The 27,194-nt window shown below is 43.2% G+C and overlaps 1 protein-coding gene across 4 annotated transcripts in view; it reads right to left on the bottom strand.

The window, feature by feature from the left end:
* Positions 1–27,194, bottom strand: part of nos1apa (nitric oxide synthase 1 (neuronal) adaptor protein a) — a 249,641-nt gene that overhangs the window by 48,731 nt on the left and 173,716 nt on the right. For 3 of the 4 annotated variants that reach the window (XM_085437190.1, XM_085437187.1, XM_085437189.1), the window contains exon 8: positions 15,497–15,661. In XM_085437190.1, coding sequence (XP_085293316.1) covers positions 15,497–15,661 — 165 coding nt within the window. The remainder of the gene's footprint in view (positions 1–15,496; positions 15,662–27,194) is intronic. The other variant, XM_085437188.1, reaches the window with a different exon arrangement.

The following is a 27,194-nucleotide window of genomic DNA, read 5'->3' as shown; positions in this document are numbered from 1 at the left end:
TGGTTTCTTGCCTTTTTAATAGCTTCTTGTCAGTGTACATGTAAGAAGCTTAATCAATACCAAAGTGATTACAAGCCGTTTCCCTTACAATCCTAGGAAACCAGCTGGGGTGAAGGGCTCACGGTGTATTTTCAGAGCAGTGTGAATGACAGGGCCTCATGTGGAGGTGCAAGTTACTGAAACTCCTAATCACTCCTTAGCTTCTAATTTGAGCTTGATGCGGTAGCGCAGCACTTGTTACCGTGGTAGCACGAAGGCTCTTGGCTGTTGACGTCAATGCCTCCACGTGTCAAAGAAAGGAAGGAAAAAACTCTACAAAACAAACTGTAATCAGAGTTGGAACAATGTACCAAGGCCATTCTAGCCCCTATGAAACACAGCTATGCACTACAGAAAAATCCTCTATTCACTATTGCATTTGCAGTGCTCGTGTTGCAGGCTTTAATGAGAACACAACAAGCTCATGTACCGAGGTCCTTTATAATATTTTGTCTAACTTTAATTCTTGCTTGTCATGACAGAAAAACATTTTTAGCTAACTTTTTGCAGATGCTCCAACATCTGACCAAGTGATAGCTTTTTGGTCATCGATGGCAGTCATACTTTGTTAATGGTTACTGTTGCTGCTAATCAAACTAACACATAAATTAACCATCACTTATGGTCATGAGCTTTGGGTAGTGACTGAAAGATTGAGGCTGCAGAAAGAAGTTTCTTTGAAGAGTGGCTGGGCTCTCACTTAGAGACGGGGGGGGGGGGGGGGGGAAAGCTCGATCATTCGAGAGGGACTACAGCAAAAGGAGCCAACTGAGGTGGTTCAGGCACCTGATAATGATGTGTCCTGGAGGCCTACTAGGAGAGGTATTATGGACATGTCCTACAATGCTTCCCACTGTTTTAGTCCCTTTAACTTATTGTTAATTTTATGTAATTGTCTAGTTATTTCTGTTGTAAAGTTGAGTGTTTTGACATGTGAGGCCATGAGGAGTGACTCCCTGTCTAATCCTGGTTTAAGCGATAAGACAGAAAAAAGCAGAACCTGATCTGCAGGTTCTTTTACACAGAGATATTGTCATTTTATGGAAAATTGGCTCTGTTCTCTTATTATGGCTCTGTTCTACATTTTGTGCGTCGTTTTCTGTTTTCTCATTTACTCCTCCTTGCTACTTTTCTGCATTAGACTGACTCATCACTCCTTTGTCATTCTAATGAGGAGGCAGTGGGGTGGAGAGATCCATCCCTCCTCCTCTCCCACATTCACTGGCCAGACAGTGTCAAGGAAGACGGTCATCTACTTCCATTATCCCCGTACTCCTCAACAAACAGAGGTGATTACAGATTGTGTTCGGCCTCTGAAGAGCTCATTTGTAAAGATAGACACCCTGATGATGACTGCGGTGGTTTAATTTACAGCAGATGGGACCCCATCTTGAGCTATGGAAGAGAGGAGCTTGACTCTGACTTGTGCTGCCCTGCTGACAACTCTAATAGCACATCAGCCACTCCTCCGTGGTTTATACTGAGGCCTTGGCCACAAGAGTCACATTTGTTCTGAAGCTGTCCATTGTTAAATGTCTCACTGAGCTGCTGTGGCTGCTAAAAGGACAGTGAATAATTCAATATAAAAGCTGTAGTGAACAAATTAGATAATTCAAATAATCTAGGAACAAAAACAATTTCTTTTAAAAGTCAAAGCTAAGCTTTATCATCTGGATATCTGATCAAAAAAATGTCTGAAGTGGCCACACAAGGTTAAACTTAAACTTTATTCAGCAAACTCTCTGAAAACACAACTGTTCCCAGAGATAAAATGTAAAAATAAAATTGAAAATAGATAAAATGAACGATAACAAGTCCTAAGTTACTACGGCTTGACCTCGAAGATTATTGCCTTTTGTTCAGCGGTGCGCCTTTCTGTCTGGCCACCTGTAGTTAGTTCTATTTGCTTTCCATTGTTATACTTAAAGTGAACTGTCACTTAAGCAGCACAGGTAGTATTTATGAATAATGGAACACATTTTCCAGTTCGCAGATGTGTAATTACAGTCAGTGTTATCACTCTACCTGTGAATATCTTTTACCCTATGTGTTGCCCTTCTTTCACAGATTTTCTTTGGCCATTTTTGACTGAATTGGTGGGCAATATTGTGGTGAACACTGTTAGGGTCATTACAGTATTTTTTAAAATAATGTGTTTATGGCGCAGTAACATTAACCCCCCAAAACCGGTGGTTGAACAGTGACTTCATTTAGCACTGTGCCTTTTGGCAACAGACTAGTTGTGGCAACTAACTGGTCTACCCTAAATTGAGTGTCCAACATGCTCAGGATGTCATTTTTTATTGCAAGGTGATTGCACAGATTGCCTGGTGGAAGGCAACCTGTCTCCAAACTTTCACAGCCTGACTCCGACTCACTTGCAGATTGGAAACGGTTTGCAAATATTTTCCATCTTATGAATGCGGACAGATTATCGGCACGTTGAAGTCAGAGTCGATCTGTGCTGAGTGCAAATCATTTCCCGATGTATCTCTTTGCTATAGGGGACTCAACTCAACTGGTTGCCAATTCATTGTATTCTGGTTATATTCTTATACAAAAAGCAAGGTTGCCTAGCAACTATGTTGTTTTCCAGTTAAATTGCTGTCCTGTTGCAATTACATCACACTCTAGCCACTAAGGTCTGGGTGTAGCTCAGGAGCTAGGTATTCTCTCAAACAGATTGCATGCAATTGGCAACTTGATCCCATTCGGTGGCAGACGGACGAGTGATGACTCTGTCTCTGCTGTTTCATCAACTTGTCTTTGCACCCCCGTCACTAACTGCGAATAGTCGTAGACCTGATCCCCATCTTTAAAGTGACCATTTCAAAGGCAACAAGATCGCAAGTTAATTCCACACAGTTGCAATAATCTTTCCTGTGCTGCAGTCTCCAGACACTGTTTTCCCCACTGTGGCCACAGCATAACCTACACACTTACTTCTCGAAGAAAGAGACATTTGTCAACCTACTTGCTGCATTACTTTCATGTTACTCTATAAAATGGTCTGAGACGCACTGCCACATAATTAGCAGTTAACAATATAAGCTTTAGGCTACTGTCACGCATCCCAGCACAAATCCCTGTCTTAACAAGGACACACACGCAAGATCTTTCTTTTGCTGTTCAAGTGCTTCACAAACCTGACAGCAAAGCTGGTGAAAACCAGCCCCAAGAGCACTTCATGGAAAAATGGAGGCTTTAATCATCTCTCCTTCTGTTGCCTGCTGAAAACGACCAGCCCGGCTGGGGTCAACATATACTGAGCCCTGATATTACTAGCTTTGTGTTAGCATGGAAACTTTGGCGATGCGTTTTAGTGGCAACAGACTGTTATTTGGTGTGTTTGTACTTTACTGCCATGTTTTTGTCCTTTTGTAAAATTAAAAAAGTGACAGATAATGTTTATATCTCCACTCCTCAAAAGTTATAGGCTGCTTGTTCACTTTTCTCCTCTTTCCACATAGAACAGATAACAGAAATGCATTAGTCTGGAACGAATTACCCCGAACAGTGGCTGTGAATGCGGAAAATAATCTAGGCAGATTACGTTCTGTTCAGAGTCACTAAAGCCTGAAAGCTATAGTGCAGTAATTTGATGCTACCTGTCCTGCTTAGAAATAGGGGTTCACCCTGAATCTGAACTCAGTCCTGGACCCTACAGAAGAGCCACGCCCATTAGAGAAGAGAAGGAAATCTTACTCTATTACCAGACAGTGTATGAATCATAGTAAAGAAGAAAAGGCATGAATGAAGTGGCAGAAAGTGCAATGCTTCCCAGTAATGGAAAAGAAATAATCTTTTTATGGATCGATAGTTCCATCAGTTTTTTAGCGTAATATATGGAACAATTATCAAAGTAGTTACAGTCTATTCAGTTTGTAGAAAATGCTAAATGGATGGAAAACTGGCTTAAAGGTTAGTGTTCTCAAATCTCACACAAACTGGTGCAATGTGACATATATGAACAAACAGGTTGGCATTTCCTTTGTAAATGCTCAGCAAAGGAAGGACGGGCACAATCAGCCAGGCAGAAATCCTGACAGAGTGACAATTCACTTGTGGACCACAAACGCGGTATTTTGGAAACAATGACGCTGCTGTTCCTTGAAGAGGCGTAAAAAGTTTTTCTAAAAGCAGAACTCAGACAAAGAGCCAATTAAAAGGTGCACCACTTGTGCTTCACTGTGGTGGTCCCTTGGTAGTAAACCTGCTGCTACCCAATCCATTCTGCTCTCTTATCTCAGCTTCGTGAAAGTGAAGGCGCTTCAAGCACCTAAAATGTCTTGTTAAATCTCTAATTAGGGAGCAGCATCTCTCTGTCTTTTTATTACTTTTATTGTTCAAAACCGTCTCCCAGCAGAACGGCACCCAAGGACGGTTTTGATCTTCCCCATTCCCACTTTCAAAACAACGTGAAACCTCAGTACCTATTTTCCATCCTTCCATTGTTTGCTCTTTACAATGCGGAGAGCATCTGTCTCTAACTAACGTTAACATGCAGGAATTCCACAGGGCTTTCCGTTTTACTTTATTCTAATCCCAAGTCACACATCAATGATTCATTAACATAGTGTTTACAGTTTTTCTGTTGCTTCAAAGTTTCATCGTTACTGGCCCAAAGAACAGCCTTCATCACCTGTTATCCATCCCAGTCGTATCACCAGTATGTGGGCTGCTCCAACTATTAGGTCATTATAACATCATTCAAACAAAGTCAATCCGTCCTGCTAAACCAAAGAAGTGAGCAGTGAATTTCCTCGGCTGCTACAAAAAGTTCATTAGGTGGTCGTCTGGCTGAGGCAGTCTCCAATTGACTCTCATACACTCTGCTTTCACTTTCATCCACTGCTTAGATTCAGGCACCAGGAATACATGTGACAAGATCAAAATTTGGAACACATACCTGCTAATAACACACATCACAAGTTACATGAAGCTGGATTTACTAACTTACCACACTAGCTATTTTCACATGCACTACTTCACTCCACCTCTAGATGTCTCCCACATAGACTGGGTTGCTTTTTATTATTCTCTGATAACTAGCGGTGTGCGATACTGCAATAAATGTTATCGAGTAAATACAGGGCCATTACTGCTGACAATAACTCTGATTAATACTAATACTTTTAACTTATAAGTGCTTATGCGGTGTGCCATGATTTATGAGATGAACCATCATTAACGACCATTAAATCACTGTGATTACGTTTCACAATAATTAGCTAATACAACAAAACACACCTTTTAGCAAACAAAGTATCGATCCTATCGCGCCAGTATCGATGGGATTACCAATACCAGAGTTGGTATCGATACCTTAGATATTTGGATCGATCCATCCACCGCTACTGATTACGTCGCTGAATGAGTCTAACGTAAAGATGCTTCTAGACATCCACTGCAGCTCAGAATTTTTGTAGCATTACCTGAAAGGGGCGCATGTGAGAAGGCAAATCTCTCTTGCAGAGGAATGGGACATTAGCCATTCTTTAATCTGCCAGATATCTCATACAAACACAAATACATGCATTCACCAACTCACCCAAGCACTTCCAGCCTCTAAACCAGGCAAATTTTCAGCTATGTAAAATTCCTCATTAAAGACGGCGATAATTTAAGATTGGCCAGTGTTGTAGAAATGCAGAAATTACAGAAAAACTGCTTGAATGATACAATTTCCCTTTCAGACTGAGACGCAGAGACTCTCCCAGTGGTGGTGTAAGAGGATTAGATGTGTTGGTTGTGTGCTGCGACTTCACAGGGTTGGTTGCCGAGGATGTGCTCTTCACACCAGATTATCGGTATGGCACTGCCCACCCACGCTAGGGCTTTTTGATGTGGAAGTGTCTGAAACCCTTCCAGCACTGGTTCGCCTCTGTTTTTATCTTATTGCAGGAGAGCACTAAAGGGAACATTATCATTTCTACTGGTGCAATGATAAAGAAATCATTAGAAATGCATGCATACTTGTAATGCGGGTAAGACGGCAAGATAGGGCTTGGCAGAGTGAGGGAGAACCAGAAAAGCAGCAGTGTGGGAAAGAGAGGCAGCAGAACTGAACGTGCTAAACACATGGAGGCAGAATGGAAGGAAAGGAAATGTGCAAAGGAAAGAGCAATGGAAGAAGATGAAAAACTGAAAGCAGTGTGTGGCGGGAAAGACACGAAAGAGGACAAAGAAAGCAAGAAATGACTGAAAAAGCTCTGAAACAAGCTAAAAGGACCAAAAGCCAGATGTCAGATTCCATTAAGCAGCGGCTGAGCAGCAGCTGCAGATACGAGTTGTCCTGAATCAGATAGCTACCGTATCTCCCTCGATTTCAAGACTTCATTAAACATCTCCACTTCCACTCATCTCTAAGTGAGCTGTGATTAGTGTTGCTAGCTCACTAATTTACATCCATTTACTGTGACCTCTGCGGCACAGTTCAACTGTGAGAATTTTTTTCCAGTTCCCTGGTCAAACCTCAAAGTCACCGTTATTTTCAGCAGCACACGGGGTCACACTGAAAGCAATCTCTTCTTCACCCCTCATGGTAATTTCTTCCATAATAACCTGGGACAAAAAAAAAATTAAAACGCTGCTGCTTCTATCCATCACTCTGCAATACAGCTGGGACAGCTAAGATATGCAAACAGTGGGACAAATAGAAAGAAAATTATGGACACATTTATTTTTCGTGTAGATAAACATGCTGATTTTGATCACATGCTCAGATTTGTCTCTGTTCCAAACCTCTATTAATTTCAGCTTCCAAAGCTGGAAACAGAGGATATTACTTTAAAGACGCTGACACAAATTTGCTTCAAAACATGACTGAATCATTTCTCAAAACAGATGCAGATTCATTTTCTCTTTTAATCAGTGGATTGATTAATAGAGTCTGAGGATATTAAATCACTATCTTATTTCCTCAAGTATAAATAGGAAGCTAATGGTTGGGAGGGAGTGTGGGAGGACTCTCCGTCAGGAAGTTTTGACAGACAAGACACCTAATTCTGCATTCCGGCGAAGTTGGCAGCACCGATTTTTCACATTTTCTTAATTAATCTGTGGCAGAAAAATTAAAACCATAAGAACATGATTACCTTTCAAACTTCTCAGCACTTGTTCTACTGTTGGGTCTCCAAACAGCATGTGCCGAAATCAGCCCAAAGGACTGTGACAATAACATTAAAACAAAACAAGCTTAGTGCAGTTGATTCTTTTCAAACTAAATGATTAAACAGGGTTTATATGGTATTTGTGTCACCCACATAGCACACACTGGGTCTATCGGGGCAATTTGGGGCTCAGCACTTTGCACAGCGACACTTCAGAATGAAGAACGGAGAAGCCTGGGATCAAACCAATGACCTCTTTGAAATGTATTTTTGTCTTACAGCTATATGGCACACTATAGCCATAAGTTATACGGTGACGTTTAACCAAAATACACTTTATTCTGTTACTTGTGTCTGTTACTCTCTGTCATAGACATTACTCTGGTGTAGTTTTGCTACAAAGTTCTGATATATGAAAAGGACACCGAGGGAACAGTTTACCCTGCCGTTACCGTTACCGGGGCCCCGCCCTGGAGCCAGGCCCGGGGAGGGTGCCCGAGGGCGAGCGTCTGGTGGCCGGGCCTTAGTCCATGGGGCCCGGCCGGGCACAGCCCGAAGAAAAGACATGGGCCCATCCTCCCGCAGGCCCACCACCCGCAGGAGGCGCCATAGGGGTCGGGTGCATTGTGTGCCGGGTGGCGGCCAGGAGCGGAGGCCCTGGAGGACTGACCCCCGGCTGCCAAGACTGGCAATAGGGACATGGAATGTCACCTCTCTGGTGGGGAAGGAGCCTGAGTTAGTGCGTGAGGTTGAGAGGTACCGGCTAGATATAGTCGGGCTCACCTCTACACATGGCTTGGGCTCTGGAACCAGTCTCCTGGAGAGGGGCTGGACTCTGTCTCAGTCTGGAGTTGCCCCTGGTGAGAGGCGGCGGGCTGGGGTGGGTATCCTAATATCCCCTCGGCTTGCTGCCGGTACGTTGGGGTTTTTCCCGGTGGACGAGAGGGTTTGTTCCCTGCGCCTTAGGGTCGGGAAACGGGTCCTGACTGTCATCTGCGCTTATGCGCCGAGTGGCAGTTCAGAGTACCCAGCCTTCTTAGAGTCCCTGGGGGGGGGGGTGCTGGAGGGTGCTCCACCTGGAGACTCTGTTGTCCTGCTGGGAGACTTCAATGCTCACGTGGGTAACGATAGCGAGACCTGGAGGGGCGTGATTGGGAGGAACGGCCTCCCTGATCTGAACCCGAGCGGTGCTCTGTTATTGGACTTCTGTGCTAATCACAGTTTGGCCATAACGAACACCCTGTTCGAACATAAGAGTGTCCATAAGTGCACGTGGCACCAGGACGCTCTAGGCCGTAGGTCGATGATCGATTTTGTAATCGTATCAGCAGATCTGCGACCATATGTTCTGGACACTCGGGTAAAGAGAGGGGCTGAGCTGTCAACTGATCACCACCTGGTGGTGAGTTGGATCAGGTGGCGGGGGAAGACGCTGGACAGACCTGGTGCACCTAAACGCGTAGTGAGGGTGTGCTGGGAACGTCTAGCAGAGGCCCCAGTCCGCGAGATCTTCAACGCACACCTCCGGCAGAGCTTCAACAGCATTCCGAGGGAGACTGGGGACATTGAGTCCGAATGGACCATGTTCAGCGTCGCCATTGCCGAAGCTGCTGCATTGAGCTGCGGCCGCAAGGTGGTTGGTGCCTGCCGTGGTGGTAATCCCCGAACCAAATGGTGGACACCAGAGGTGAAGGGAGCCACCAGGCTGAAGAAGGAGTCCTATCGGGCTTGGTTAGCCTGTGGGACTCCGGAGGCAGCCGACAGGTATCGACAGGCCAAGCGGAATGCGGCTCGGGCAGTGGCTGAAGCAAAAACTCGGGTGTGGGAGGAGTTCGGAGAGGCCATGGAAAAAGACTTTCGGACTGCCTCGAAGAGATTCTGGCAAACCGTCAGACGTCTCAGGAGGGGAAAGCGGTGCTCTACCTGCACTGTGTATAGTGCTGGCGGAGCGCTGCTGACGTCGACTGAGAAAATTGTCAGGCGGTGGAAGGAATACTTCGAGGACCTCCTTAATTCCACTGACACGTCTTCCGAGGAGGAAGCAGAGTCTGGGGATGAGGGGAATGACCCGCCAATTTCCGGGGGCGAGGTCACTGAGGCAGTTAAACAACTCCTTGGTGGCAGAGCCCCTGGTGTTGATGAGGTCCGCCCCGAGTTCCTGAAGGCTCTGGACGTTGTAGGGCTGTCCTGGTTGACACGCCTCTGCAATGTTGCGTGGAGATCAGGGGCAGTACCTGTGGACTGGCAGACCGGGGTGGTGGTCCCCATCTTTAAGAAAGGGGACCGGAGGGTGTGTTCCAACTACAGGGGGATCACACTCCTCAGCCTCCCTGGGAAAGTCTATGCCAGGGTGCTGGAAAGGAGAGTTCGTCCGTTAGTCGAACCTCGGATACAGGAGGAACAATGCGGTTTTCGTCCTGGTCGCGGAACACTGGACCAGCTCTTTATCCTCTCCAGGATACTTGAGGGTTCATGGGAGTTTGCCCAACCAGTCTACATGTGTTTTGTGGACTTGGAGAAGGCATTCGACCGTGTCCCTCGGGGTGTCCTGTGGGAGGTGTTGCGGGAGTATGGGGTGTCTGGCCCATTGCTACGGGCCATTCGATCCCTATACAACCGTTGCAAGAGCTTGGTTCGCATTGCCGGCAATAAGTCGGACTCGTTCCTGGTGGGTGATGGGCTCCGCCAGGGCTGCCCTTTGTCTCCGGTTCTGTTCATAATTTTTATGGACAGGATTTCTAGGCGCAGCCAAGTGGCGGAGGGCTTTCGCTTTGGTGGCCTCAGAATCTCATCTCTGATCTTTGCAGATGATGTGGTTCTGTTGGCTTCATCGGGTGAGGGCCTCCAGCTCGCACTGGAACGGTTCGCAGCCGAGTGTGAAGCAGCGGGAATGAGGATCAGCACCTCCAAATCTGAGGCCATGGTTCTCAGCCGGAAAAGGGTGGAGTGCCCACTCCGGGTCGGGGATGAGTTCCTGCCCCAAGTGGAGGAGTTCAAGTATCTCGGGGTCTTGTTCGCGAGTGATGGGAGAAGGGAGCCGGAGATCGACAGACGGATTGGGGCTGCAGCTGCAGTAATGCGGACGCTGCACCGGTCCGTCGTGGTGAAGAGGGAGCTGAGTGTAAAAGCGAAGCTCTCAATTTACCGGTCGATCTACGTCCCTACCCTCACCTATGGCTACGAGCTGTGGGTAGTGACCGAAAGAACGAGATCGCGGATACAAGCGGCAGAAATGAGCTTCTTCCGAAGGGTGGCTGGCCTCTCCCTTAGAGATAGGGTGAGAAGTTCGGCCATCCGGGAGGGGCTCAGAGTAGAGCAGCTGCTGCTCCACATCAAAAGGAGCCAGCTGAGGTGGTTCGGGCATCTGACAAGGATGCCCCCTGGGCGCCTCCTGGGTGAGGTGTTCCAGGCATGTCCCACCGGGAGGAGGCCCCGGGGCAGACCCAGGACACGCTGGAGAGATTATATCTTTCGGCTGGCCTGGGAACGCCTTGGTATTCCCCCGGATAAGCTGGAGGAGGTGGCTGGGGAGAGGGAGGTCTGGGCCTCTTTGCTTAGGCTGCTGCCCCCGCGACCCGGCCCCGGACAAAGCGGATGAAGATGGATGGATGGATGGTTCTGATATATGCCTGATGTTGATGCTTAAAGTTGCTCAAAAAGATGCTTGAAACTATGAAAAAGTGGGACTTTGAGTGGAAGAAAATTAATTTGTTTACAGTTTTTCAACAATGAAAACATAATGTGGTTAGCTCCTGTACTTACAAAATAAAAGCTCAGAAAATGCTGCAAAAATGATGCAAATCATCATTATCATTAATTCCTACTAATTTCATTTACTGAAGTGGAAAAATTCAACCTAACATCCTGCACTTAGAGGCCCTTTTTTGTAACATGGACAATTGCTGCAGTCAAAAGGTGAAAATTCACATGACCTTATTAAATACACGAATAGTACCTACAAAAACCCCCCAATTGATTCTGAAGGGGTCAGCTGACCGATTCTTCATGGAATGAAGTACAATTGCCAAGTACAATGGCACGTGTCTTTGTCTGACTGACAAAACAAGTTCACAAAAGTTGGTTTGCCTTTGCTGCATAACAAAGAGCACATTGTCTCGAGGGCAAATGTCTCAAAGACGGTGAACACATAACGCTGATGTCTGTCTATCCCATTTTATCCGTTAAAAAAAGCTGTTTATCGTACATACAGCAATTGAGCCTGTTTCAGTATTTTTTCTCACATTTCAAGTCCTTAGATAATTTTTATAATTTATGCGTATATACACTGGAGTCTTGGCAAAACTAAAAGTCCTTATGTTTTTTTCTGGCTTTGTTTATCAAAGTTGTGGGTGGCTGATTTGTTATTGTATAACAGCACTATGCGCTCGTGTCTGACAGCTCTAAAGATCAGAAGGGACTCCCTGTTTGAGACATTAGAACCATAAACAAGAACTACAGCTGTCTTAAAGATGACTAAGTAGGTTACTTTGTCATCCAGCAGCATTTACTTTCAACACAACCCCTGAAAAAACCCCTAACACTGTCATTTTCATTTATTGGTGTGAAACTGAAGCGAAGACGCCAGGGACGACTATTAGTTTTGATAAGTAAACCAACTGTAGAACTCTAAATTACACAAAATACACAGAGCTAAAGACGTGCATGTGCAAGCACATCTTCAGCCAGATGATCTCCTTGTTCCTCTCTTCCTCTGTGTCTTCATCCATAATTGGGACTATCTGAGCAGAACCATGTAGCCTTTTCTTTTCTACTGTTTGACCTTTATTACTAGAGTTAGCTGCCTTTCCTTATTAATAGTGCTTAGAAGCAGTTTCAGAAAAGTTTATGCTTATACATCAGAGAGACTGATTTGACTGGACCAGTGGGAGAGAACGCACGAGGGCTTAATAGTTTTTCTTGGCCACAAACAGCACAAATCACTTCTGTTGGCAAACTATCAGTCATTATGAATGCTCAGGAGATTCACATAAGCACACTGATGAAAGAGATTGTGTTGTGTGTTGTGTACATGTTGAAATTCTGAAATTGAAATAAGAAGAGAAATGATCGTCTGTATAGTTACGTTTTAAAGTGAGGAAACATCTGTCAAAAAGTAAAAATCCATCTAATTCTGGCTTTAAAAAAAGTCATTTGTCTCCCATCTTGGTGAATAAAATTCTTGAATTTTAATCAGTCTTATAGGACTAATTAGCCGATATGTGCGTCTGTGCATTGCATCCATACAGTTGATGGTTGTAGCTTGCTAATTAACCTCGTAAGCATTAGCTAATAACTTAGCGCTCTACCCTTTTACTCAAATATGGTCACGTGTAACTTTAACTCCCACATTAACGGCTAAAACCACTCCCTTTGACGCAGAGTTTAAAGCTAGTGATGGGTGACAAAAAGTGGTCACCTCCAAGTAGGTCAGTAGTAGCTTCATAGGCATGAAGTAAACTTCTTAACTATGTTGGCTACATTGGGGCTTTTTCAAGCGCTTGAAAATTCCCAGGCAACAAATGTGCCTGATGTGACTAATACTAAAAGTCCTCCATGAAGGACGTAACTGTGTTGAAGACTGTATTTGTAGGTTACATCAGTGCTATTATGTGCAGCCACTATCCAAACTAGCAGACAAACTAGCCCCTCCTGGATAAGCTTGAGCTGATAAATTAGGAGCGCGTTCTCCTAAATACGGTAACCTCTGGCTACAAAAGACAAAAAACAAGAGCTATAATCCAAGTTTGAAGGCAACAAAACGGGAGTTCACAACACAGTTGGCGTTCATCTTCTATAGTAACACATAAAGTTAGAGCTACTGTTCTCACTAAAGTCTCGGTGATATATCAGGAAATATGAGCAATCTGCTGATCTGCATTCATAATGGCTGACAAATGAAAATTTAAAAAGTAAACAAGAGACGGGAGAAATGACCTTCAACCATGTTAAGAGTGTTAAAGTTGCACCGTTTGTCCAACAGAGGGCACTCTGAAATTTCCCCGTTGGTAACACAAATGGCAAAAAACAAAAACCAGCTAATCTGAGCAGCCAGTTAATCCAGTACGGTAATAAAGTCAGATCATTTTAAACGGCGCCGTCATGTGATTTTAGCAAGAACTCACAAATGAATACACATAACAAATGTTAGGGGGATCTGTTTACGGAGCTTCTGATACAGACTTGTATGGAAGGACTTGTTAAAAACGTTGTCATTGTCCGAGCATTAGATAAATGTGGATAGCACCACATTTGGGAAGATGACGCGCCCCTCCCTGAGTGTGGGCTGAAAACAAATGGCCATCCATCCTTGTAGGTGCTTCACTGGCAGATACGGCTGTGGATGTATATGAATGGTTGCTTTGTAATTTAAACCTACATTATGTCCAATATATGTAATATGTCTCTATGTCGAGCCTGATTTAGAGCACGAGCCAAAACAAGTAAAGAAGTAATGGAGATATTTTTTTATTCTTCAGTGTTGCTTAAGTTTTGACCTCATAAAGTTGAGAAGTTAGGCCTTATAAATGATTCAATATTAGATTATTTTTCTGTCAATTATTTGATCGATAGCTGAGGTAGTTATTTAAGCATTGCAGAGATGGATGGTAGAAACAGCAGAGTGCAGCCAGAAGCCTATAAGGAAATAAACTGAGGTGAAACTAATTTAGATGCTGTGTGGAAGCAAACTGCTACAGCATCTCAGACAAGTTACGATCACTTGGGAAACCTTGCTAAATGGCAAAAGAACCAAGGTCAGACACAAATGCCTGGAACGCACTCGTTTGAAACATTTCATGAGGTGAAAATCGTTACTTCATGTTCCAAAGCAGTTTTGATACATTTAAAAAAAATACACACACTAGTTCCTCTGCCCGTGGGCAGCTACCTTTGGCCTTATTAGTGTGTAATTGATCGCACCTATGTATGGGCATGCTCAGTCTGAATGTGTGATTTGTCAGTTGTGGCAGCAGTTTGTTTGTTCATCTCCATCTTAAGATGAGAACAGTAAAGTTCAGTGTGGCCGGGCAGTTTAATCAGGACCTCCGCCTCCCTCTCTAGAAGCTTTGAGACATCAGAATTTAACTCTCTGGGATGCTTCTGGGTCAGCAGTGTGAGTGAAGAATCCACAAGGGAAAGCGTGCTGAGCTATGAAATGGCACTTTCTAATCTTAATCTTAAGGCCTTCTGTGTATGTGTGTTGATCCAGCTCGCAAACCCAAAGCCATTTCTGTCACTGTTCTCCTCCCCCACTACAGCCACTCAAACTGGATGACTGATGTCTCATGCTGGATGTGCTTTGCACTTTTTTCCTCTCCAAGACCACAGGCATGTGTTGATCTCCTTAATTTGTCAGTGACCCGTGAGTCATTCCACTGATTATCCTTTCCACCCAAGGGAATTCAGAAATTACTGTTAATACAAAATGAAAAGAGGCCTATTATTCTTTTGCCTCATTTTCAGTCACTATTATAGTGATGTATGCTCATATCAAACATGGCCAAAGTTTCAGATCACGTGTAATCCCTGTGAGCCAAAAGCTCAGGGTTCAGATTGCTCTAAATATTCTCTTTCAGGCGCTCAGCACCAGCTGTCAGAACAATGTTGGTTTAAAGGTGGGTGGAACGAGTGTAAACAGCTTGTTTCAGACAGTAGGTGAACTAAGGGACTTCACCAAGTCCTAGTCTAATGCAAAGAAGGATTATTCTGAGCTGTCAATCCTGAATAGCTACTTCAGCAAAGTCGGATGGAAAGCAGAATAACAAGTCCCAATTAGAGATGAATTTTGGCAACAAGCTTGAAGGTACTCTAGCATCCTTGTACACAGCAGAAACAGTAACTGATATAGCATGGGCGGATAGACCGAGGGTGTGGTTGTTGCAACCTACAGGTGAAAGAAATGTGCTCTTAAACTGAGGTCTGTGGGTTAGTGTTGTGTATTGATTTAAAATCAATCACCAGTGTACCAATACACTGTTCATGATTCATTAGCTTACACCAGACTGTTGCTCTATTTCTATTGTTATTTTCATCTATATTTTAAAAGTGAATAAATATATGAGCGATCAAACTGACCATAGCTACAGTGTTTTCTCTGTGCTCATCTTCTCTTACATTCTGCAAGCTTACCCATAAGACTATAGCCGAAAAGAGGCCACATGAAGTTTGGAGGTTCGTAACAATTTACTCTGCAGAAATTTAGCAACTTCACTATGGTGAGGATTGTAGTGAGCAGTGTGAAAGTACTGGAGTGATGTGAAATGTAATTTAAATGTATAAAAAAGCATATTTTTATTCCTGTGCAAGCAGATTTCATGGGAGACATAATGTCACTGGATGACACTCACCTGTGCCACAGCCACTTGTGTCTGCTGCTGTTGCTGCTGGAGCTGTTGCTGGAGCAGTTGGATCTGGTGGTGCACAGACAACGGGGTGCTGGGTGGCAGTATGCCTGATGCTGGGAGCAGCATCTTGGGGCTGGACACCAGCAGGGAAGCCTCCTCTGAAGGCTGCTACCAGAGGGAAAAGGGGGAAATGAGGTCAGCATGATGAGGCTTCAAACAGAAAATCCTGCAAACTTGTTATTATGAGCACATTTACGGGTGGAAGAGCCTTCAAATGAATCACCGTGGACCAAAAATACAAAAATAAATGATACATAAGTCCATGCATCCGTCTATCCATCCATCTCAGCCCCTCCTGGATGGCATTTTTTCCAAAAATCAAAGTACGTTTGTTCTAATATAACAAGAAATTGGTTGTAAAAGTTGAAAATAGTTCAAGTTAACAATTAATTTGTCATGGTTTCTGACAGAATATCTAGATACAAGTCCCGAAACATATTTCCAGCAACCGTCAGTGTACTAATGGCACATTGTGCTACCTAATGCAAGTGTATCATATATCATCCAAAGTGTCAAAAAAGGGAAGATGTCATACATCTTCGCCTTGCTCATGCGGGCACTATTTAACAAAGCTGCTAGTTGACAGTCTGCAAGGTCCCTGTTGGACACGCTGTCTGTTCCAGTAGTCAGTCTGTGGTGTTTTGTGAAGGGAGCAGTACGTAAGTACATTATTTATTTACACCGCCTTTCAAAATACAAATGAAATATCAGTCTAAGAAGACAGTTTTAAATCTGTTATTTACAGCAGTTTTGTGCATGGCGCTGCCTTCACGTCTTATTACTACGGTTAGCTGTTGGAGTGATCTACAGCTTTTGAGGATTGGACATTAAATTGTTATTGCACTAAAGAACAAGAGCGTTGTAGTGACATGCAAACTACGTCTAGAACAGAAACAATTGCTAACACAACTTTAGCTCTCACTGCTGTCTACTGTTTCACTCACTCACTGAGAGGACAGACGCACGCTCCACTTGACTGTCGCGTCTCTCACCCTCTCTGTTTTTCCACATAATGATATTATCTTGTATCCTCGCATGTGATTGGCCACAATGTGGAGGGATTGGAGCATAGCTGAGCCACTGTGTGAGAGCTGAGCAGCGAAAGGAAATTAAGTGAGGAGCCGGCTCGCGCTCATTACATTGTGTATCATGGATACTGTTGACTCCAAATCTCCCGACCACTATGTCGATCTGAGACAGCGAGATGGAGACAGTGAGACCAAGACAAGACCGAGACCAAAGTCTGTCAAGACCAAGACCACGTAAAAGTGGTCTCTTGAGACATCCAACTCTAACTTGCAGCACTATAACTTCCATTTTCACCTATCCATGTTTCTACAGTAGTGAGTAACGTCCCCAACACTGCTAATAAGTAGTACAGGACATATAAAATGACCCAGATATTTAAGAAATACATAATTTGATAAAACATAATATTTCACGTAAAAAAAGTAAAATGAATATCAGAGCTTGTGTTTTGCTTCACATGTTGCAGGTGTATCTGTTAAAATTGCACACTCATGCTCGTTTTAACCATGTACTACTTCAAACACTTTTTCTAACTTGCTCATAAGAAGCCGATGATGCAAATCAAAAGTAAAAAAAAGAGAAAGAAAAGAAAAGGCTTTGCTAATGAATAAATAAATACAATCAGGACAAGCAATAGCGTCAATAAAATGCCTTGGAGAACAAGCCGTCATCAAAACAACAATCTGAATTTAAAATGTAGAGTTGCTGATTAGTTGCACCAGTGTGGAATGAGTGGTGCTGCCCTGGAATGCAGATCAGTAGCACTGAAATGCTCCACTCCAACAATAATGAGCTTTGGGAATCAGCTCTCCTTCATCTAACGCCATGAAGCATCGTATTACAGTTTCAAGGCTTTAGTTACCGGTCACACTTCGTGGCCTTTCCGTCATTCAACTAGTCAAAATATATATATTTCTGTAATACAATGGCCAAATAAAATATCTCATAATCCATGCTAATGATGACATCCAAGCAGACACAACATGGAAATACATTTAAAACACGTGCTGTTCCAAAAAATACACAGCCATATTCTCTTCTCCGTCATCAGATAGGAAGATAAATGCAGGTATTAAATCCCCTCTTGAAGCGGTCCTTAAAAACAGACTATTACACGTTGGTATAGAGGAATAAAAAAAAAAAAGCACTCTCAGACATACACGGAGACCTTGAGATTATAGCGTACATGTTTTCCTCCAAAGGCATTTACCACACAGACTGATACAGGCTGAAGGCCATGTAGTGCCCCAAAGGTAAAACATTAAGTGCGCTTTGCTGTGATGGACCAGTCATGGCAGTAGTGAGAGGAGTCTAACAGCGAGCTGACATAAATTCGGAAACCTCGGGGCCTAATAAATGAAGCCAAGTGCCAAAAACTGCAGTTCCTTAAGGGTCACTGGAGGCTGGCTTCAAAAGCGAGTCAAATTGATTATTTTAAAACCCCTAAATGCTGTCGCGACTAAGTTAGGCTGCTTTGACTGATCTGTGTAACAGCACACGCTGTGTAGATGGCCTCTTTTAATTGAAGTTACTGAACTCCACCTGTCTTGAAAGTTACTGTTTCACTGAGTTTGTGTAGTTGGAGGAATTTTAAATGGGTGGATATATATTGTGGCTTGAAAGCCTGCAATCTAGTTTTAGTGACCGGAAAGTTTGTATTTATCAATAAGCCTCTCATCACTGTGTCATCTGTGGCTACAACTTAGCAACCAAACTTTCATGCCGATAAAGCAAGAATGAGCTGGTGGTGGCCATCACACCAAAGTGGATGCTTTAAAATGTGAAAACACTGGGTGGTATCACTTCCACTGCCACCTCTCTTACCTCCTGATGTGGACATTGTCGCCCTTAAAAACGGAGCAGTTTGCACAACTAGTGTATCGTAGCAGCAACACCACAGACCACCTTGTGCATACACCTGTGATGCTACCAGTTTCTGACAAAACTGCGATATTTATGTGTAACAGTGTTGGTCAGCCAGCCAGATATATGTGGATATCAAAAGCTTTTGAATAGAGCTGCTGTGTATTCGAGGGCAAAGTGTTTCATAATGAATCAAATGCTATTGGACGGTTGGGGCGACTGGTGATCAGAAACCTGATGAAATTGAACCTTAACCTGCCTTAAGGAATCTACGCCAAAATACTTCACAGTCTGTCTCTCATGCCTTCTGGTGACACCAAGAGCAGACGCACTCTGCATGAGAGGAAAATGTGACTGATGGCCTGCCTGACACGGACCTTTTATGTTAACGAGAGGAAATTATCCAGGTTGACAGGTTGTTTGGCGCCATCATGATTTGAATAATAAGACAGAAGTCTCCAGAATGAGTGAGAGTGTGTGTGTATAAATGTGAGATAAGAGAGAATTTGTTGGCGATGACTTCTCAGTAACAAGCAGGATCCCGATAAACGTGTTTTCTCTAAAGTGCCTCTTTTTAACACACACTTCCTTCACCTTTATTCCATTGGAGTTACTCCGAGATACGTAAAACAACTGCTCAGCTGCTAAGTAAAGGACGGTAAGCAGGATTATTGCGGTAGCTTTGAAGCTGGGTTGTCAGACAGAGAAGGTTTAGCAAGTGGAAGCGTGAATAAGATAATTCAGCACTTAAAGCAACACAGAGGAAAGAGGATGGCAGGTTTGGCTCACGAGTACTGTGGACACAGGAACTATTCCCAATTATAGAAGGAGAAGACAGACATAAATAGACTGTCAGCTGGCGCAGAAGAAGACATAACACAGATGGAAAGAAATCCCATTCCAAAAGTACACTGATTTAGTCATCTGCAACATTTTCCCATCTGATAAATGGTAAATGGCCTGTATTTGTATAGCGCTTTTCTAGTCCCTAAGGACCCCAAAGCGCTTTACACAACCTGTCATCCACCCATTCACACACACATTCACACACTGGTGATGGCAAGCTACAATGTAGCCACAGCCACCCTGGGGCGCACTGACAGAGGCGAGGCGGCCGGACACTGGCGCCACCGGGCCCTCCGACCACCACCAGTAGGCAACGGGTGAAGTGTCTTGCCCAAGGACACAACGACCGAGACTGTCCAAGCCGAAGCTCGAACCGGCAACCTTCCGATTACAAGGCGAACCCCCAACTCTTGAGCCACGATCGCCCCATAAACTGTTTACTACCAGTGATGTTTCCCATCACTTATAACAATGATTGTCTATGCCATAACTGCATATTAGAAAAGCCATTATACTGCTTTTGCAAAATCCATTGTCAACATCCAAAGAATGTGTCACGGAGGACTGGAGCTGTTCTAGCACCTAATAAGCAGTTTTGAGGAAGCACATAGGAAATTTCAGCCTCTTTGGGATGTGGGTAGTTCAAGAGTTGTCATTTTCCCCCTCATTTAACATCAATGGTGAACAAAAGAGCTAAGGCAGGCAAAATATATGGTACCATACTAGACGCAAACAGCAGCTTACTATGCATCAAACAAAGGATTCCAGGCCTGGAATTCTTTGTTTGATGCATAGTAAGCTGCTGTCCCTGAAACACATGACACATCACACTTCCTCTGAGCCAAATCCTGTAACTCCAAAAATGCCACTGCATAGAGGGCCCACACAGCTGTGTGAATGCTGGATGCCAACATAAACTGCACAATGCCTGGAGTGACTCCTAAAAAACTGGTGACTGAGCTAGCGAGGGTTGATGCATATGAAAAGCTGTCAAGGATGTTAAATGGGGCAGGCAAATGTGGGCGTAGAAGGCACTCAGTTGTGAACATTTGTAATCTTTGTGTTAATGGGTACAAGAAGTCCATTCATTAAAAAAAAGAAGCCAAACTGGTGATGAAATCAGTCTCTTTTTTTTTTTAAAGTAACTTTTGAATTTCCATATGAGACACAACAATGGGTATGTTAACTTGGATAATGGGTGGATAAATAAAAAACATCCACAATGCCGACGACAAAAGCCGAGGACAGGCACTGAGTCAAACCCACACATGAAACGCTCACACCCCAGTATTCACAGCTAGAAGTTTGTTAAACACAATCCTGCATATTCAAACACAGACTCGGCCTCTCTGCACTGTTTACTGCCTAGAATAAGAAACAACAGTCCATGCCTGAATGCTAAACTTGTTTACCACAGAAAAAGCCAATTATGGAAGACGGAGTGAATATTCAAACTGAGAAGGGGGGCTTAAAGGGGAGGATCAGCCATATTGCTGAAATTTCTCATAACTGTTTGACCCAAAGGGAAAAGTTGCTATTATATCACACACTAACAAGTTCATAGTTGTCCCTTTATAGCCTTCCCTTTATCTTTTAGCCTCTGGTTGTACTCATTGATGGACAGACAGAAAACAGGGAAGCAGAGAAAAGGGAAACAAAGCTAAAGATAGATGATGAGGGATAAAGGAAGTTTTTAATTCTCCTCCTACAGCTGTGATTACACTAGCTGCTCTCTGTCTGTCAAACAGACAGTGCCCTCCCACCCACACCCACACACGGACGCTGGCTATAAAACACTGTGCAGTCTGACAGGTTCTGGCTTCCTTCACTGCTGACAGCCTTGGCTACAGATTTACAACTTTATCAAGGGCTCTCGAGAAGAAAAAAGAAAATAAAATCTGCACAAATTACTCCACTGTGGCTCTGCCTGTAATAAAATTGCATGACATCAACCTAAACAACCTAAACCATGGTATAGCAGTATAAGGGAATATCTTAATTTGGCGGAAGTGTTTTGACGTGCTTGGGCACTTTACTATGAATAACCCCATTAACAGACTACTCCTCCACTATGTTTTACTTCTAAGGGTGACTTCATGATAATATAGTGATAGCGTGATGCCTCCTAATGTAACAAATCTGTTATTGTTCAAAGGATGTTCCAAAAGAAAAATGGTTTGGGACTAACAGAATAATAATAATAAGAAGAAGAATTTGGGGCTAAGAAAAGCTTTGGTGTGAAAAGCAAGACTAAAGAGCTGTTTATCTTAAAACAATAGTTTGATTTATTGTGTCTTGATACTTTGTTATTAATATCCTAGCCATCTTGCTATTGTTTAACCAAAGACTTGCCTAGTGTCAGGATTAGCTAAATTAGCAAAGTTTGAGAAACAAGTAGACATTTAAAAAAAATTCCCACTCATTTTGGCATTCCAGTTTTCTACAAAACAGGTGATATTTTTATAAAAAAAAAGGGTGCATGTTAACTACAACCAGTACCCTAGATCAGCGGTCCCCAACCCCCGGGCCTCGGACCGGTACCGGTCCATGAGTCGTTTGGTACCGGGCCGCGAGAGTTGAGGCTCAGGTGTGAAATGTATGGTTTTCAGGGTTTTTATCGGTTTTCAGTGTTATTTTGTTATCGTTTTTATCGTTTACTCGGTTTTCCTGGGTCTTTTCACGTGTGTTATGAATAAATTTTCTTTTTTTCGGTACCGGTACTAGTTTTATTTTGTTGTATTTATCCGCGACACCTTAAAGGCCGGTCCATGAAAATATTGTCGGGAATAAACCGGTCCGTGGCGCAAAAAAGGTTGGGGACCGCTGGCCTAGATGGATCAGCAATGACTTGGTAGATTTTAAGTTAATTACTGTATATTTCTCTGAATAATTTGTTTTCTTTGTACAACTATTTGACGGGGTTACTTGAAAGAGCAATATTCTAACCCAGGGGTGTCAAATTCAGGTTTACCGAGTGCCATATTGAAATACGAGGATCACACCAAGAACCATAAACATGCTTTAATCTGTAAATATACAGTACAGTACTGTATAGACATTTGAACTGCCCTTCAAGTTTTTATATTTTGCTTCCAAGGAGCTCAAGTGGTGGAATAGCTCCCTATGCCTTTTCAGGGTTTGTTTGTTTGTTCAGCCACTTAAGGACCCCAAAGCACTTTACACATTCAGTCATCCACCCATCCACACACACATTCACACACTGGTGATGGCAAGCTACATGTAGCCACAGCCACCCTGGGGCGCACCTCTGACCACCACCAGTAGGCAACGGGTGAAGTGTCTTGCCCAAGGACACAACGACCGAAACTGTCCGAGCCGGGGCTCGAACCGGCAACCTTCTGATTACAAGGCGAACTCCCAAATCTTGAGCCACGAAAGTGAAAAAAGCTCCCCATGGACCCCTCTTTTCACTTGGTAAAGATTTAAGCTACTCATTCTCCCACCTCAGTCCCAGCTGAGATTGTTTGCCTTCAGCAAGAACTTTCCTTTGTCTTGGATTTTGATTTAGCTAGCCTTTTAGCTTCAGTGGGTGCTCTGCAGGTCTGCCTGTCTGTTTTGTTTGGTGTATGTAACAAGATCATGGAAATGGTCACCAAATGATGTCTCAGTGATATATCCTGTGTACTGATACAGGATGAAATAGGAGTGTACTAAATCAGAGAATATTTCAGCAGGTTTTAAAATCACATCCACAGTTTGTGGCAAGCTCACCCACATTTTCAACCCAGGATGCCACACTGATCAACACCCTGAGAAAGGAACCTCGTTGTCCCATCCTTCAGAATAGCCTTTTCATATTTCCTTTCCAATTTCCACTGAGTCCTTTCACTTCTGACACAAGCATCAGGTGGTGGTTGTTTTTTTGTTTTTTTTTGTTTTTAAATAATGCATACAGTCTGCAAGCTAGACTCAGAGCTTGTTAGTCGAACATTTCTTTGCCCTTAGTGTCATTAGAATCATTTGAGCTGCTTTTGATGATCTTTCAACACAGCCATTGTTGTTATTGTCAAATGACATTTCTTGTTTCCCTGGCTAATGGTTGCCTCATTACTTTTTAATGATGCCAGTCACATAGTTGCGGGCATTAATTTGCATGTCGTTGTACTTGAGGCACTGGCTGTTCTTATTACTCAAAGCTCTGTTGGTTTTGCTTCAAGATGTCTAATCAGAGACTGATTCAGACCTGGGAAGCAAAGGGAGAGCTACTTATTACTGTAGTATAAAAACAGTAGGCAGTAGGGTCTGTGGAGGGTTCATACAAAACAACTCTTATGTTAACAATTATAAATAATAAGTAACATGTAATTGGGAGTGGTGAACAAGTTGACAAAAGTCTGTTGCAAAACCTATTTGGTATACCTGGATTTCTTCCAGGTTATATTTAGGTGATTTGCAAGCCAGGCTGGTAGTTTAATTTGTCTTAATCCAACATTGGACTTCTACAGTCATCCTCGCAATTTCTTCTACAGATCAGACATGCCAGTTACAGCTCCATTCATCCCATCCACCCGCCCAGCTATCTGGGGGGAGGGACTGGAGCCTATTACAGCTGTCATGGAAAGGTGGAGTGGACCTTGGACAGGTCGTCAATCTGTCGCAGGGAAAACTCTTCCTATGTAGACTATGGTGAAGCTAGGGAAAGAAGTGGAGTAGGGGTAAACCCCCCCTAGAAAAGGCTTAGTGTTGTATGCGAGGCTGGACACGAAGAAAGGAGGAAAGGACTTGTATCAATTGGATATTGACAAATGCAGAAGAGGAGTACGGGATCCAATTTACAAGGGTGATGTGCAGAGCCGTCTACAGAGGGATCATTTTGATGAGCCATGCCATGAAAAGAGTTGTTTAAAGATAGGTTAAGAAGAGAGGTGACAATCAGCATGGAGCAGTATGGACTGCATGCCAGTGTTGATGGAGAAGTACCGAAAAGGTCAGAAGCAGTTGCACTTCTGTGTAACCTGATGAAGAAACTCCCAAGAACCTCTCAAGAAATGTTGCTACACGTTGGGTCGACGCAGCCTGCAACAACTTAAATAGCGTGGAAAGTTACAGTGTAGGGATAAAAGCTAAAGCTAAACCAAGCTTTACAGATGGGTTCAAAGTGGGGGTACAGTTGAAGATGTTAAGGTTTCCATTGGATGTGACCAAAATGGACAAGATTATAAATGAGTATAACAGAAGGGCAGGTTGAGCAGTTTGGTGGGTAAAGTTAGAGTAGCAAAGCTGAGATGGTTTGGACAAAGGATGTTAAAGATGTAGCTGCCAGTAGCGAAGAAAAAAAGAAGACCTCAGAAAAGACTCATGGATGTATTGAAGGAGGATGCTAGGGGTAGGGTGAGATGAAGGCGGGTGATCTGCTTTGGTGACCCCCTAAAGGGAGTAGCCGAAAGAAGAAGAATGTCGACACAAAATGCAGGCTACTGGAGTGGAAAGTGTAATGATGGATGAGACAGAACAAGCAAATGATGAACGGGGAAACAAACCCTCTGTGTGGAAGTAAAAAAGATGTACGATCATCTCAGGCTTTGGAATGCAGATCAATCCTGGACTAACTCAAGCCTGCCTGAGGCGAAAAGGTCACCGTTTTACTTTGTCTTTTCTTTGGCCGCATTTTTTTGTGGTTTGCTGTCAGCCAACAACACACGAGTTACAGGCTCAGAGCAAATAGCTTCCTACATGGGATGATACCAGGTCCAAATACCACAACATTCCCACATATACGCATTTAAAAGCAGACATGGATAAAAATAGAGGGTAAAAATGAGGCATGCTTAAATGTTAAGGTCTGCAGGATGACAGTATTTTGGCTTTGGGACTCCTTGGTTATTGGCAGACTTGTGTTGTATCACAACTTTACAAGTCTGCACACACATGCACACGCGCGCACACGCAAGCTGGGAAATCAAATCAGACAGTGAGGCTACAGAGAGAAACCACCTCAGCTAGTGCCTCCAATATAAATGGGTCAAGAGACAGTTTCACAAAACCCCGCTGAGTTTACAGTGAAAAGTTGAGAGGCTGCATTTTTATTGTGTGAAGAGCATTGGAAAGATAAGTCCTGTAAGGCTGCTGTGGAGACAGGGAAAAGGGCCAAGTGTGAGTGTGCCTGCAGCTTAGAAGCTATGAGTTAAAGGCTGAAGAGACATGAATGTTTCTTTTTTTAGGCCATGGTAACAGGATTAAAATTGTTTCATGAAATAGACTAACAGTGCTATGATTTAATATATGTAACAGTGGTGCTAAAGCTGTAACTTCCTGAAAGAGAATAGACTCTTTCAAGGTTAACAGCACTTGCTACTCACACCTCTTCCCTGCTTTCTACAACTCTTTATGTCATCATCAACATCATCACCCTCTTGTCCTGAAGCCAGGCGAGTAATCACACGTGTGAAAACAGAATTTATGGTCTTTAGAGTCACACTTGACTACCTAAGCTTTCACACTCAGGGAAGATGTTCAAATTCTCAGTTGCAGCTGCTTAACTACTCATTTATATATTGAACCATAAATTAAACAAGTACTTATGTATCTAAAAAAAAAACAGAACAACACCATTTCTGAAAGATGCAACTGACAGGAAAAACAAGAAGAATAAACACAAACACGTGTGTCAGAAGCATGCTACAAGAAGTTAAAGGAAAGTATCACGATGCTAGAAAGTTCATTATCATTTTGAGGAAAGCGATTGAACCAGGCTGTAAAATTAAAACTATACTAGTAGCCCAGAGAAGCTTCAGTGCTTATTCCGATCTTGGTGGCCTTTTGTTTTGCTCTCTTTCAGGATGAACCCCTCACTACTTCAATAACACTGAGGTCTGAACTCTAGGGAGGCCAATCCATAACTCATGAAATTAACTGTCCGTTTTCTATCATCTACGTATGTTTTTTTGCCGTGTCTTTGAGATCCTTGTCATATGAAAAAGTGAATGTGTTGTCAGTCAGACATTTTCCAGATGGTACTGCTTGAAAATTAAATCAATTTTGACAGTATTTGTCTGCAATCATAATCCCATTAAGTTTGATAAAGTCCCCATCACCGCCGGCTGAAATGCAAACCATGACAGAGCCTCCAGTCTTTTACAGAGGGCTGCTGACACACCTGTTACCACTGATTTTCAGTCCGGTTCTTGTATAACGTGGCATACCTCAGCTGTGCAGCTTTTCTTGCAGTTTCTGTTAATGATGACTTCTTGACAGCAATACTTCCAACACAGACCATTTCTTATAAGTCTTCAGTGAACAGTAGCTCCTATGACTGTTCACTTCTTGACACAGATCATGGATGTCACTCACCCAGTTTCCTTAAATTTTTAAAGGTCACACTGCACACCATGCCCAGATATGGCAGGTTGTTAGCTACTAGCTCCGTGGGAATCACTTTGTTCGTATAAATTAATAAATCGCAATGAATGAAAAATGACAAAACACTCTGGTTCCTTGAATACATAAATAACTGAGTGGTGGCTTAAGACTTTTGCGCAGTGTTGCATCTTTTATCCCTACGCTGGTTTTTCACTCCAGGAAGTGCAGACTGCATACTTGAGGGATATTAACCCTTTAAGACCTACCATAGAACCAAGTCCGCCAGAGCTTATATTATATTTTTACATGCTGTGGAGCCATTTTTGGGAGCATTTCAAGTTGATATACATCAATACAACCATTATAGCCCAAACTTTAATAATATGTCTGCATTAGGTGCATAGTAATTACATAAATTGCAAAAAAGTGCAATAAACTACAAAAAAATTTAAAATCGTTTTTGATTTTTTAACATATATTTCTAGTTAGAGAAATTTAAGAGGCTTATCCCTCAAAACTGTAAATACAAAAAAGTTGCACAAACTAGTTTCCCACCACAGGAAATTTATTTTAAGTGTCTTCA

Source organism: Copadichromis virginalis, linkage group LG17 (genome assembly GCF_057382275.1).
Source record: "Copadichromis virginalis isolate Kocher_CV1m ecotype Utaka linkage group LG17, C_Virginalis_male_GT1.1, whole genome shotgun sequence".
Lineage (NCBI taxonomy): Eukaryota > Metazoa > Chordata > Actinopteri > Cichliformes > Cichlidae > Copadichromis > Copadichromis virginalis.
Note: the sequence above shows the minus strand (reverse complement) of the source record. Positions and strands in the feature narration are given on the sequence as shown.